The sequence below is a fragment of the Hypomesus transpacificus genome, unplaced genomic scaffold (genome assembly GCF_021917145.1).
Source record: "Hypomesus transpacificus isolate Combined female unplaced genomic scaffold, fHypTra1 scaffold_428, whole genome shotgun sequence".
Taxonomy (NCBI): domain Eukaryota; kingdom Metazoa; phylum Chordata; class Actinopteri; order Osmeriformes; family Osmeridae; genus Hypomesus; species Hypomesus transpacificus.
The window spans coordinates 44,600-57,921 of record NW_025813946.1 but is presented as its reverse complement, the minus strand read 5'-3'; the positions used below and the strand labels follow the sequence as shown (position 1 = coordinate 57,921).

General features: G+C 51.7%; 1 protein-coding gene across 3 annotated transcripts; it reads left to right on the top strand.

Annotated features, from left to right (window-relative positions):
• Positions 1 to 1,909: 1,909 nt before the first annotated feature.
• On the top strand, positions 1,910 to 11,908 carry LOC124464972 (insulin receptor substrate 2-B). 3 transcript variants are annotated; one of them, XM_047016917.1, is made up of 2 exons: positions 1,910 to 6,194; positions 10,080 to 11,908. In XM_047016917.1, the coding sequence occupies exons 1-2, from the start codon at positions 2,231 to 2,233 to the stop codon at positions 10,094 to 10,096; spliced, it is 3,981 nt and encodes a 1,326-aa protein (XP_046872873.1). In that variant the 5' UTR covers positions 1,910 to 2,230; the 3' UTR covers positions 10,097 to 11,908. The 3 variants fall into 3 exon arrangements, with proteins under 3 accessions (XP_046872873.1, XP_046872874.1, XP_046872875.1); XM_047016918.1 differs by having other exon boundaries at positions 10,072 to 11,908; XM_047016919.1 differs by having other exon boundaries at positions 10,067 to 11,908.
• Positions 11,909 to 13,322: the final 1,414 nt, after the last annotated feature.

Here is a 13,322-nt window from a genome sequence, read left to right as displayed (position 1 = left end):
CAGAAACAGTGTTGGAGACCCCTTTTCTGACGTGTTTGTGATGTGTAGCGTTGTGTAAACAAAATATTACAATCGACGTGATTGGGGATACCGTGTGAGCTGCCGGTGTAGGGTTTTTCTTGGACCAACAGCGCCCTCTGGTGGTTTAGTTGAGTCACCAGATGGTGAGTTGGATGTCTGCGATTAAACTGCACTAGGACGTAGTCGGCCAGCCTACCAGTCATCCAGTCAGTCGGTTAACTAGGCAGCTAGCCAGCCAGGAAGTTAGCTAATTAGTCAGTCAGACAGGAAGTTAGCCAACCGGTCCACTGTAAAGTCATTCCTCACCAGATTATAATCCCTGTTGTGTTTAAACCTGCTCATACTGGCCGTGGCAGATTATCATACAAAATGATTACAGGTCGGTTGGATAACAGGAATATGTAATATAGGGTCACTTTAGGTGCAATTGTGTGTGCATAGGGAACTGTTAATAAAATAAATAACTATTTTATGAAATTAATGTACTTTATATCTCTAAATTGTAGGTATTGTTCTCAAATTATGTAAACTGCAGTTTGTATATATGTCAAACAATTACAGGAGGACGATAGATAAATGTGTGTGTTTGATATATGTCAATGTGTTATATGGTCTACCAATAAATAAACAAACAAGGATTGCTTATTGTGGAGTTGGTGTAAGGCACTACCATAGCCACCAGATAGCGCTGCAGATTCCCTTCAAAATCGGCCTGCAATCTCCAATACGACAAAACAGACTTGTCATTATGGTATTGGATTAGCCAGGGGGAGAAGATAAAATATTATCTGTTAATAAAATGTTCATTCTTTACAGTACTCGGTACTGAAGAAATAATGTTTTCTTAGAATGTATAATATAATGCGAAAAATAACCGTCAAGTTATATGCAGCTTCAGAAATGTGCATGACCGAGACAACCAAACACGGTAGGGACTCTGTGCGAGTGTACAGCAGGATGATAAGTAGTTCGACATGTGGAACAGCTCTCTAGTGAGTGAAGCCAGGCTAATTACACGGCACTGGTAGAAAACTATGCTACATTAGCATACACAAACCTAATTCACAAACAGTCACGCGCGCTCAATTGACTCCTTAATCTGCCTCTGACTTCAATGTTTTACAACTCATTAAGGTCAATGTGACCAGACCACACACATCCCAGGTCGCACTAACACACACGTTTCAGTTTCTCCTTTGTGTCAGACGGTATTACATTTGGAAGGTTTACTGTTATTTCATTATAGGGATATGTAATATGGCAGTTTAGTATAACACAATATACCACTGCGTGTGTGTATGTGTGTGTGTATGTGTGTGTATGTGTGCTAGAGTCTTCACTGAACATGAGAATGTGACATGTAAGAAAATGCCAAGTCTGCCGATGTGGCCTTTTGCTGTACTAGAATCAGTTTACCCTATCTTAATCCAGTCGATTACCGTGGGATAGACCATGTGATTAACTGATCTGAGATGTGTGTCTAGTCGTACTTTAACCCTGTACGGGGGGGGGGGGGGGGTCACCTTCGTACAAGACCAAAACAGAACAGCCAATGGCCCATGTGGCCCAACGCTGATTGGATTTAGAAACCATCAGTCAAAACAATTTCCCATTGAGGGGCCGAGTTTAAACAAACGCCTATCGATATCTTTGCAATGATTGGCTAGTCGACAGTCAATCTGAAGCTAAACGAACCCGCCCCCTAGGACTCCAGTGAAACTCCGTGCAATTCGATTGCTCAATCGTATTGACGTAAAACACTAATAGACCTTTGCGATTGGTTGTCACTGGGCTTCAATCTCGTCACTTAGCCAATGGCCATCGCCGTCTGGCCCTTTGTTCCTCCTGCTAGTCGCTGACGCACACGTCACGTGTTGTTTGTGCTCTGGTCTAGAGAGATGTGTACAGAGGGGCGAACAGCCTGGTAGTCAAGCTAGCTAGCTCGGATTCTACCGATTATAGAACCGGGGGGGAACGTGGTCATGTTGCAAACGGTGGGCTTTATTTCGTAAAAGCCCATATTGGAATACCGTTTTTTTTCCTTTCTATTTGGAAGGAGGTTCGGGCCATTGTAACGGAATAGGGAATTGCTTGGATTTTACCATCGAACCCGTGCAGCGGGGACTCCGGAGCGTCGCCTTCCGAAACAAGAATGGGGTCTTGGTCCACACTGCTGCTTATATAGACTGGCCTTTGATAGCGTTCTTTAATGGCAAATTTCACGAATTACCAGGAGAGCCGGGGCGCAATGTTGATGTTGGAGCAAAGGGCAATCGGTACGAAACCAGCCGCTGCTGCGGCCAACGGCGACACCTCGGTCGGGGAACCCCCTTCTCCGTTAATTAATATCGGCGGCGGCGGCGGCTCCCGTTTCCATCAACACTTGCCGCCCTCGAATCACCACCATCACCACAGCGGCCACCTTCTTTACCCTCAGACCACACAACCAAAGGATCAACAGCACCCACTAGCTCACCACTACCAGGCCGCCCAGCACCAACACCTCTCCGGCGAACACATCCAGGAGTCCCCGGTAAGAAAATCATCTTCTTCGTCTTTGAACCTTGTACACGAAGACCCTGTAGCTGCCGTTGCTACCACTAGCCATGCATACGCCGCGTCCCTGAGCGCCACCAATTCGATAGCCGCTAGTGCTAACGTCAGCGTCTCTACCTCAGACGTTGTGGACGATATTCGGAAATGTGGATACCTGAGAAAGCAGAAGCATGGACACAAGAGGTTTTTTGTGCTTCGGGCTGCGAGCAATCTAGGCCCCAGCCGGCTGGAATACTATGACAGTGAAAAGAAATTCCGGAATTGCCTGCGGTCTGCTGCCGCGGCCGCTGCTAGCGGTGCGGTCGCCCCTTCTCCCCCTAAACGAGTTATTTACCTCTACCAGTGTTTCACCGTGAACAAAAGGGCGGATTCGAAAAACAAGCACCTCATTGCTCTGTACACTAAGGACGAGTACTTTGCTATCGTGGCCGAAAACGAGCAGGAGCAAGAAGATTGGTACGTAGCGCTCAGCGAACTGATGAGTGAGGGGAAAAGGGGACATCTGGACTCTGACGATCTGGATGACGGTTACGGCACCGTCACCCCCGGTACGGTATTCAAGGAGGTGTGGCAGGTGCACGTGAAGCCTAAAGGACTGGGTCAGACCAAAAACCTCACAGGCGTGTATCGTTTATGCCTCTCCACGAAAACGATTCACCTGGTCAAGCTCAACTCCGAAACCCCCTGTGTCAACCTGCAGCTGATGAACATCCGACGATGTGGACATTCCGAGAGTTTCTTCTTCATCGAGGTGGGTCGTTCCTCCTCCATAGGACCCGGAGAGATATGGATGTACGTGGACGACTCCGTGGTCGCCCAGAACATGCACGAGACCATCCTGGAGACCATGAAGGCCCTCAAGGCCTTTTCGGAATTCCGCCCCAGAAGCAAGAGCCAGTCGTCGGGCACCAACCCCATCGCTTTCATCACCACCCGCCGTCACCTAGGCAACCTGCCGCCGAGCCAGACAGGCCTCCAGCGCCGCTCGCGGACCGAGTCAGTGGTCGGGACTCCGCCCTCCAGCAAGAGCACGGGCGCCAGCGGATACCGCTTCCGCACGTCGAGCGAGGGCGAGGGGACGATGAACCGGCCGTTCCGCTCCGTCACCGGGAGCCTTGTCCACCTCAACTCCGCCCGGCTCCACCTGGGACGCCAAGAGAGCGGGGCCGGCAGCACCGGGAGCTCCACCGGTACCGGAGGAGGAGGCGGTAGCAGCAGCAGCAACCGTTACGTCCGGGCCTTACCGGGCTCCACCTACCACGCTCGCTCCGCCTCTCTCCCAGTGTCGCACTTTCCCTCGGCCACTAGCCCGGTCAGCGTGTCCAGCAGCAGCGGCCACGGCTCCGTGTCCGACACGCTGACCCGCCCCTCCTCTGCCTCCATCTGCGGCTCGCCCTCCGACGGCGGCTTCAACTCCTCCGACGAGTACGGCTCCAGCCCCGGGGACTTCCGCTACTTCCGGGTGCGCTCCAACACCCCGGACTCTCTGGGCAACACGCCTCCCATCCGCGAGGAGAACTGCCTCAGCGACTACATGGCCATGGGCTGGCACCGCGAGGTGTTCGGCGGAGCCGGCGCCGGCAACGGCGGGGCTGAGACGCCGAGAGACGAAGGCGCGTGTGCGGAGGACGAGCGGTCGTCGTCGGCGACGAGACGGACCCACTCCTTCTCCAGGCCGGCGGCGGGCGGCGCCAGCGGCGTGGCCGTGTACCAGAAGATGATCCAGACGGCGTTCTCGCAGGACGAGGGCGTGGGGGAGGGCCTCTCTCTGGGACGGCCCCCTTCGTCCTCCTCGTCCTCACTCCGCTCCGACTACAGCTCCTGCTCCGAACACAGCCAGAACCGCCCGGCGCCGCCCCACCTACACCCCGCCTCCTCGTCCACGGAGGACAGCGGTTACGTGCCCATGACGTGCAGCGTCGCCACGGCGTCACCCAGGGACGCGCCCCCCCCCGACTACATGCCTATGCAACCCGGCTGCTCCCACCCTCCCCCTCACCCCCGCCTCTCCTCCTCCCCCCTGCTCCACAGCCCTGTCCTCTCCCGGCGCTCCCCCCGCCCTCACCCCCAGCCCACGGACTCCCACGGCTACATGATGATGCTACCGGGGGGAGGCAACTCGTCCTCCCCGGTGCAGGCTTCCCCCAGCCCCCAGAGCGGCGGCGGCACGGCAGGGGGGCCTGGAGGTAGCGTTAGCGCTAACGCTAGCGAGCGGCCAGAGAACGGGGAGTATATGGACATGTCGTACAGCGTTGGAGGGGGGAGGAAGGTCCCCAACGAGGGCTACTTTGCACTGAGCACCCCAGGCACACCTAAGTCTTACAGCCCCTACTTCTCCCTCCCCCGCTCCTACAAGGCCCCCGCCAGGGAGAGGGACGAGAAGGAGCTTGGGGAATACGTCCCCATGTGCTCGCCGGCCAAACCGGTGTATTCCTCTTCCTCCTCCTCCTCCGCCTCCTCGTCCACCCCGGAGAACAGGGGCGGGATGGTGGGTATCACCCCTCCGTCTCACCCCCCTCCCCCGTACGGGGCTCAGCACGTCACGGGGCTCGACCGGCGGGTGGTACGACCCAACCGCCTCCCCCTGGGCAGACGGAGCTTCCACGGGTCCCCGGCCAACGGCAGCCCCGCCCACGCCCCCGGCAACGTCTCCGCGGCAACCGAGGGCCCCTCCAGCCCCGGGGAGTACATCAACATTGAGTTCGGGGACCAGTACCCCTCCTCTTGCTCGCTGTCTGCCCAGGAAGGGGCTCCCTCGCTAGGCCCCGGGGACCCCCAGCGGTCCCCCCCCCAGGCCCCAGCCCCCCAGCAGGACTACATGAGTGTGGACGTGGTGCCCAAACGCCAGAGCCCTCGACCCTCCCTTGTGGCCCCCTGGAACCCTCCCAGCTACATCCGACCCCTGGCTACGGCTTCCGGGCCACTGGCCCCTTCCTCCGGGGGTCACTGGAAGTCGGCCGGAGATGAATACACCGACATGACCTTTGGGCTGGGTGGCAGCGAGGGGGCGAGGGGGGGGTCGCGGAGCCCCACATCCATGCTTCAGCACCTGTGCGTGATGGAGGGCCACTACCAGGCCCTCACCCTGGCCCCGACCTCCACCCCCACCGCCCCCCTCTCCTCCAGCCCCCAGACGGAGCCGCCCAAAGTGGTGCGGGCCGACCCTCAGGGGAGAAGAAGACACAGCTCTGAAACCTTCGCCTCCACCCAACCCCCATCCGCCACCAGCCCCGCCGCCCCCAACGGCGCCCACCACCCCCCGGAGGCCTCACGTTGGCCCGCCTCCGGCTCATTCGACAGCGTCTGGATGTGTGTCGAGGGCCAAGGGGGCTTCGCCGATCCCCTAGCCCAGCCAGGGGCCTCCGATGTGGGCCTGGCCCCCGCCGGCATGGGCCCCTCTGGAGGAGGGAGGGTTTGCCACCAGAACGGACTGAACTACATAGCTCTGGAGCTGAGGGATGAGGCGGTGCCCGTGCCCACCGCCGCGCCGCACCTCAACCGGAGTCACCGGGACGGGGGGACGGGGTCTCCGACCGGGGCGCTGCCGTTACCGGAGAACGGGGCGTACGCCAGCATCGACTTCTCCAAACCGGACGGGGTGACGGCCACGTCGAAAGGTAAGACCTGGGAGGAGGTGTGTGTGTGTGTGTGACAAGTTAGGGGTTGTTCTGAGTAAGAGAGCTGTGTGTGTGTGTGTGTCTGTCTGTGTGTGTTTCCGACATCATTGCCGCTGAATATCTAAAACGTTGCACAAGAAGAAGCCACCAGAAATCTCCTGTCAGTTTCTAGTGTGCACAGCTATAAATAGAGCCATCTTTGCTGCAGACTCTGTTCCTGTGTGTGTGTGTGTGTGTGTGTGTGTGTGTGTGTGTGTGTGTGTGTGTGTGTGTGTGAATGTGCGCGCAAGCGTGTGTTTCTGCTAGAACTCTTGAGTGTGTGTCTGTCTATAAGATAGTTAAGAGAGCTGTGTGTGTGTGTGTGTGTTTCTGACATCATCTAAACTGCTGAAGAACAGGCCTCCACAGTTCAGGTTGTGAGTTGTCTTAATTGAGTGTGTTGAACAGCGAGGTGTGGATATCGCTGCTGACTCACACTTGGTGTAACATGCAGTTGGTCTGCTCGTACTAAACAGATTTAGTGAAGCGGTTCCTTTGTGATGCGGCTGGCAAACACAGAGCGTTTCTCTGACCAGCAAATACTGTTAGAACCCTCCTGATCTTCCAATCAGCTACCCAGGAGACTTGCTTAAGAGAGGGTCAGGGAAGTCCTGGAAAAGTTATGGAAAGAAACCTCAAAAGTCTAGGATAAGGATAATAACCTTCTGACATATAGTGTGTGTGTGTGTGTGTGAGAACTGCCCACTGAGCGTAGTGGCATGTACAGAATGTGTTAACTGCAGTGTTAGAGGTGATAATGATGTCAGGGGGAACCTCTGTTCTCACCTGCTGTCCTCCCATAGCAGGTGGCAATGTGACAGAACCCACCCTGTGTGTGTGTGTGTGTGTGTGTGTGTGTGTGTGTGTGTATGAGAACAGAGCAGGGGGTAAGTCTCAGGTTCTCCTGCATGACAGCTGTTACCAGGGTGCATCTGGAGAGATGAACATGTTGGGTTCTAGCATGGCTGGAGGTGGAACATGCACTGTGCTGTTGGGTTCACATGGCTGAGCGGTTAGGGAGACGGGCTATTAATCAGAAGGTTGCCGGTTCGAATCCCGGCTGTGCAAAATGACTTTGTGTCCGAGGGCAAGGCACTTCACCCTACTTGCCTAAGGGGGAATGTCCCTGTACTCTGGATAAGAGCGTCTGCTAAATGACGTAAATAATGTAAATCTAATGTAGACATATGGGCCAGCTGGGGTCTAGTCTAGTTCTGGGAATGTTGTAGACTGGCCTCGTCATGTTCTGGTCATGTTCTGGTCATGTTCTGGTCATGTTCTGGTCATGTTCTGGTCATGTTCTGGTCATACTATTAACTCACACACTCCTCTATCTGTGCAGCGGAGACAGAGAGAGAGCCATGCTCTGTCTCTCTCTGCCTCTCTCTCTTCCTCTCTCTGTCGCTCTCTCTCTCTCTCTCTCTGTCTCTGTCTCTCTCCCTCTCGCTCTCTTCCTCTCTCTCTCTGCCTCTCGCTCTTTCTCTCTCTCTCGCTCTCTCTCTGTGTCTCTTTCTGTCTTTTCAGGTGGCCCTGAGTGGGTCTGATTCAGTCAGCTAATGATAACATGCCAGCAGGGATTGAGTAAGACGTGTGTGTGTGTCTGTAGTGTTATAGAATGTAGTAAACAACATACCTAACAGTGTGTACAGTGTAGACTGTGTTAAGGGTAAGTTGAGGGGCTAAGTTAAGTTTCTATTAAGGCTGAAGTACTTTGTAGAGGTGAGTGAGTGAGTGAGGGAATTTGGAAATACACCTTTGTGTGTGTGTCATGCAAGCTGTCTTTGATGTAACCGAATTGGCCCAGCAGGTCTGGGCATCACATAGGGGAACCGGAAACGCATCATCATCCCTCAGGAATGTCCATCCTGTCTGTGGTCCTACCCAAAGCCATCTGCACACCTGTACATACCCCAGAATGCAACCATTTCTCTCTCTATCTCTCTCTCTCTCTTACCTCGTCTGTATGGCCTCTTCCGCCCCCCCACCAGTCTCTCTCCTGGCATACCTGCCCCCCCTCACTCCCCTTCCCCTCCCCCCCTTCCTCTCCCTCCCCCCTCCCTGGCCTCCTCTCCAGGGTCTATATTTATTGTATGTATTTTCAGACTGACGTGTATTTATGAGCCAGCCTGTAACACGACTAGACAGGTAACAAGATCCCTGTGTGTGTGTGTGTGTGTGTCCAGTGTCCAGTGTCAGAGAGAGTGAGAGCGAGAAAGTTGTTTATGCAATAGTGACGATGGTGTGTGTGTGTGTGTGTGGGGGGGGGGGGGGGGGGGGGGACATGTATAAATACATGGACAGATGTTAGGATGATCAGGCTATCTGACAAAAGCAGGTTTACAGTTTTCCATCAGATCGCAACACCTTCACCACGCTCTCTGTGTCTATAACCGCCTGTATTTTACTGTCTGTCTCTAACTGTCTGTCTGTTACTGTCTGTGTCTAACTGTCTGTCTCTAACTGTCTGTCTGTTACTGTCTGTGTCTGTGAGGGAGTGCTGCCTGTGACTGAGTCAGCACTCTTGACACTGTGCTGTTCTCTCCTGTAAGCTTTAGTCTTTCTCTCTGTCTGTCTTACTCACACTCTCTCTCACACACACACACGTGTCACGTAGCTGTCTGTTGGTCCGGCAGGGTTGTTGCATCAGCGTTCTCCTGTTACTCCACTGTACTACGACCCCATCGCCCCCGCGCTCTTTCTCTCTCCCTCTCCCTCTCTCTCTCCCTCCCTCCACCCCTCTCCCCCTCCCTCTCCCTCCCTCTGTGTGTGCTGTAGTAGGTTGTTGTAGAGGGGAAGGGCTCACCTCCGTGGACGCTTGGAAATCAGACGTGTGTTCTTGGCTCGGGTGTGTTTGGATCTAGTGGTTTTGTCTTTTGGGTTTGTTTTGATGTGTCGTTGGTCTCACTGGGTCCCGACAATGATTGGCCGCCTGGAGTGACGTCACTTCTGTGATTCTGGAACACGTGCTATCCCTGCTCTCAGAATCAGAATCTCTCTCGGAAACAAGCCGGCAAGGATCTGGCCTATGGCAATATTGCAGGATGTCTGTCTGACTTCTATCTGAAAGAGTGGTGTGTGTGTGTGTGTGACCGAGGTCAGATGAGGCTACAGGGATGGTGTCCATAGGAAGTTGTTCTGGTCAAAGTCAAAGAACGGATCTCTCTCCCTCCCTCTCTCTCTCTTTCTCACTGTGTCTGTCTCTGTCTCTCTGTCACCCTCTCTACCATCTCCCTCCATAATAAACAGCCAAGTGTGTGTGTGTCTGTGTGTGTGTATGGTGTAAGCCCACCCAGCCTCTCTCTAAGCAGGGCCATTGTGATGTTTGGACTATTGTGGTGTTTAACAAAACGCTGCTCTGCTCTCCATGGACCTGGGTTAGCCTCACTCCCCATCACAGCCTGACCATTAGGAGAGATAGAGAGTTGTGTGTTTGTGTGTGCAAGTCCTATTTAAAGAATTACAACTACCTGTTGTAGAGGTGTGCATGTATGTTTGTGTATGTGTGTAGACAAGGGGGAGAGGGTGCATGTGTTTTTGGGATTCATGTTTGTACCCACGTGTATGCGTGTGTGTGTGTGTGTGTGTGTGTGTGTGTGTGTGTGCGTGCGTGTGTGTGTGGGTGTAGTTGGAGGGGGAAGGGGTGGGCTACAGGTGGGTGACTGGGTCTATGGAGGCCTCAGGGACACAGACAAACACAAACACATGGATATAAATGCCCACAAGAATGCTAATCTCTCTCTCTCTCTCTCTCTCTCTCTCTCTCTCTCTCTCTCTCTCTCTCTCTCTCTCTCTCTCTCTCTCTCTCTCTCTCTCTCTCTCTCTCTCTCTCTCAGACTAGATGGATAGAGAACACACTCTCCTGAGCCACCATGTGCTTGTGATCATCGGCCCCTCCCACCTATGATGTCGTCGTTCCCCCCCCCATGTCTGGGAGCCACGCCCCTATCAACCCCGACAGCAGCAACAGGAACATCGCCACGACAACAGAGGCAAAGGAGTCAACTCTGGTGTTCTATGTTGTTCTATTGGACTCATTTTCAACTTTTTGGGGGGTTCAAAGAAACATATATATATTTTTTTTTTTCGTTTTGTTTCCTTCTCTTGTGAGCTGGTTGAGTCTTTGGCTCAGTAGCAAAACGAGACTTTTAACACAGCAGCGACTGATCCACGTCAAGCTGCCACGTCATTGGCCGGAGATGCCCCGGCGCTCTGATGTGATTGGCTGACGTGCAAGAAGCACACGTTGAATCTGAGCATTGAGCCAAAACGATACATCCAACTTTACGATGCTGTACGGTACACACATCCAACAATGAGGCTAACCGGAGGCTAGTTTCCCATAGGGTTTCACTAGCATTGGCGCTACTAGCCTCCAGCCTGGTTGCTAACAAGGTCCTGTTTTACTTTGCCACTGTGGGTTTGGTTTTTCCCAGTTACATTTCACTGTTTACATGACACTTTAGTGTTTGGATGGTGCTGGTCAACATACAAGACAGAACTTATGGTACTTTGTTTTTTTCTTCTCTAGAATGGTGTGAATTACAGTTCTGGTAAAGTGTGTGTGACACACACACACACAGTGACACACACATACACACACACAGAATGGCTGCTTTAGTCCCTGTTAACAATTTGTAATGACTCCCTCAGTTGCCACTACATGAATCACACTCTCACACGTCCACACACACACACACACACACACACGGCTGTGCACACACACACACACACACACACACACACGGCCGTGCACACACACACCAGGAACCCAGGCAGGATAGGGTTCAGGGGCTCTGGGACCCCCAAGGACTGGAAATGCCCCCCCCCCTCCCTCCTTTCCTTCCTTCCTTCAAATAAATTCAAATAACTGTCACCAATGAATCAACAAAGCCAGTTAGGTCGTCTCTTATTACGACACATCATCTGCTCATGTGACTGATCTGATTGATCACCTATGATTTACCAATGTATTGATTCCATCTAGGGATTAACCTCTTTTGATTTACCTGGAAAGGAAAGTGGAGACATAATTGCTAATATTCCCACACACACCAAGGACTTTAAAGGTACTGCATCAATATGCAACTTCACTTTTTTTTCTTCTTTTTTTTTAAATCTAGTTTACAGAGGAAAAAAATAATATTTTTTGGTGTTGACGTTTTGATTGAACTTGAGAGGAGTTTCTTTTGTTCATCTTGTTTTTCAGAAAAAGACTCACCGGTAAAGGAGAGAGGGGATAACTGCTTTTTTGAGCACACATAGCGGAACATTGTGCAGTTTTTGTAAAAACTGAAAATTAAAAACTCTGCCTAATGTTTTGTAACTCTTACATTTTATTTGCTGCTGTGTAGTACAAAAAACAATGATTTGGAATGCTGTTGATGGCTACCATGACTACGACAACAACTAGGTCGACGACAACAACAAGGGTGTTGTCGTTGCCATGGCTACTTGTATTAAATATATTGTTTATTTTTCTTTCATTTTCAGAATTTGAATGCTGTTGTCAGTAGTTCAACAGATAAAGGAAAGAGTTTAAGAAGTTTTCAAACTTTTGGACGTGTGCAGGCTTGTTTATAACTCTCCTCTGCTGCTGTCAGTCTAAATGAGATCAAAATAAAAAATTATTGATCAATTCCAACAAATAAAAAGATTGGGGGGGGGGGGGGGGGGGGGGGGGAGAAGATATTATTGTAAAAAAAACAACAACAAAAAACAAACAAAAAAAGCGTTGTTCTTAGTGGAACATCCTCCTGTACATAGAAAGACCCTTATGTTGCTATGGTTTCCATGTTCTAATTGCGCCTTGTGGTGCTTTCTCTTTTTGTTTCAAAAATTTTTCCCTGTTTTTTTTTTCTTTTTTCTTTCTCTTTTCTTCTGGAGGGAAAGGGGGAATGAAAGGGCTTTAGCCAAGGGTGTTCTCAGCATTTGCAGTGTTTCTATTTATCAGACTATTTTGCTTTCGATAGAGCTATTGCAATAAAAATGTGTTCATGTAGTACCATCGTCTCTGCTCTCTTTATTTTGCTCCTGCCTGTCTGCCTGTTTGCCTGCCTGTCTGCCTGTTTGCCTGCCTGCCTGCCTGTTTGCCTGCCTGCCTGCCTGTTTGCCTACCTGCCTGTCTGTCTGCCTGTCTCCTTCAATGTGTTTGTGGGTATCTGTATGTGCTTGTGTGTGTCAATGTGTGTGTGTGTGTGTGTACACTGAATGTCTGTGTGTGTTTGTTAGTGGACGCACACACACTGAATGTGTGTCGCTGACTCCTGGGCCGTTGTACCTTGTCATACCAGCCTCTGGTTGGATGGTTACTTCTTGGAATTGCCTACAGTGTGACTTCTGGTGAAATCACCACCAGGACATACAGATTAGCACATTCCTCACTGGAGAGAAGGAGGATGAGATTAGCACATTTTTTGTGAAGGAATTATCTTATTAACTGAATTGTTTATTTAAATGCACATCGGCCTTAGGAGTTTTACAGTGTGGCTCGTTTTAAACGCTGGGGGTCAGGGGGAGTGGGGGGGGGGGGGGGTCACAAGCTGATTCTAGAACATATTCCATACTATCTGGCCACTCATTCTTGTTTTCCGTTGATTCACGCTGTCGCCGTGTAAAAGTGGATGGCGTCACACAGCAAACCTGTGTAAGCCTTCTCAGAAGAACTTCAATGGTCTGTCTTCACGGATATACGTTATTATAAAACCCTGTACCTATGGGTCGGATTAAACACAGACCACATCTAGCAGTTTAGTGAAGCGTGTGTATTCTGGGCCCAGGGCAGAGTTTAAGCTACCTTGTGTAGCCAAAGTCCACTGTTGGAGGAGTCATCCTTTGACTGCCCAAACAAGACAAAGTCCAACAGCCATGGATACGGCTGTCAGCTGATTGCGCTTTGATCACAGGGCAATTCAGGGGAGAGTTTGATTCGACTGGTGGGTTAGTATTGAGGACGCGCAAAGAGCTAAGCTTTGGTGAGTATGGGTGTGTTTGATTGGGTTTGTGAGCCATGCCAAATGGGTGGTGTTTCATAGAAACACTTATCCTGCTCCGAAGGGTTGTGAAGTCTCGTCTCTTCCCCTCTCACTGCCC

Bases quoted from the DNA above. Each gene is read 5' to 3' on its own strand.
- LOC124464972 (XM_047016917.1), top strand. From the start codon at position 2,231: ATGGCAAATTTCACGAATTACCAGGAGAGCCGGGGCGCAATGTTGATG.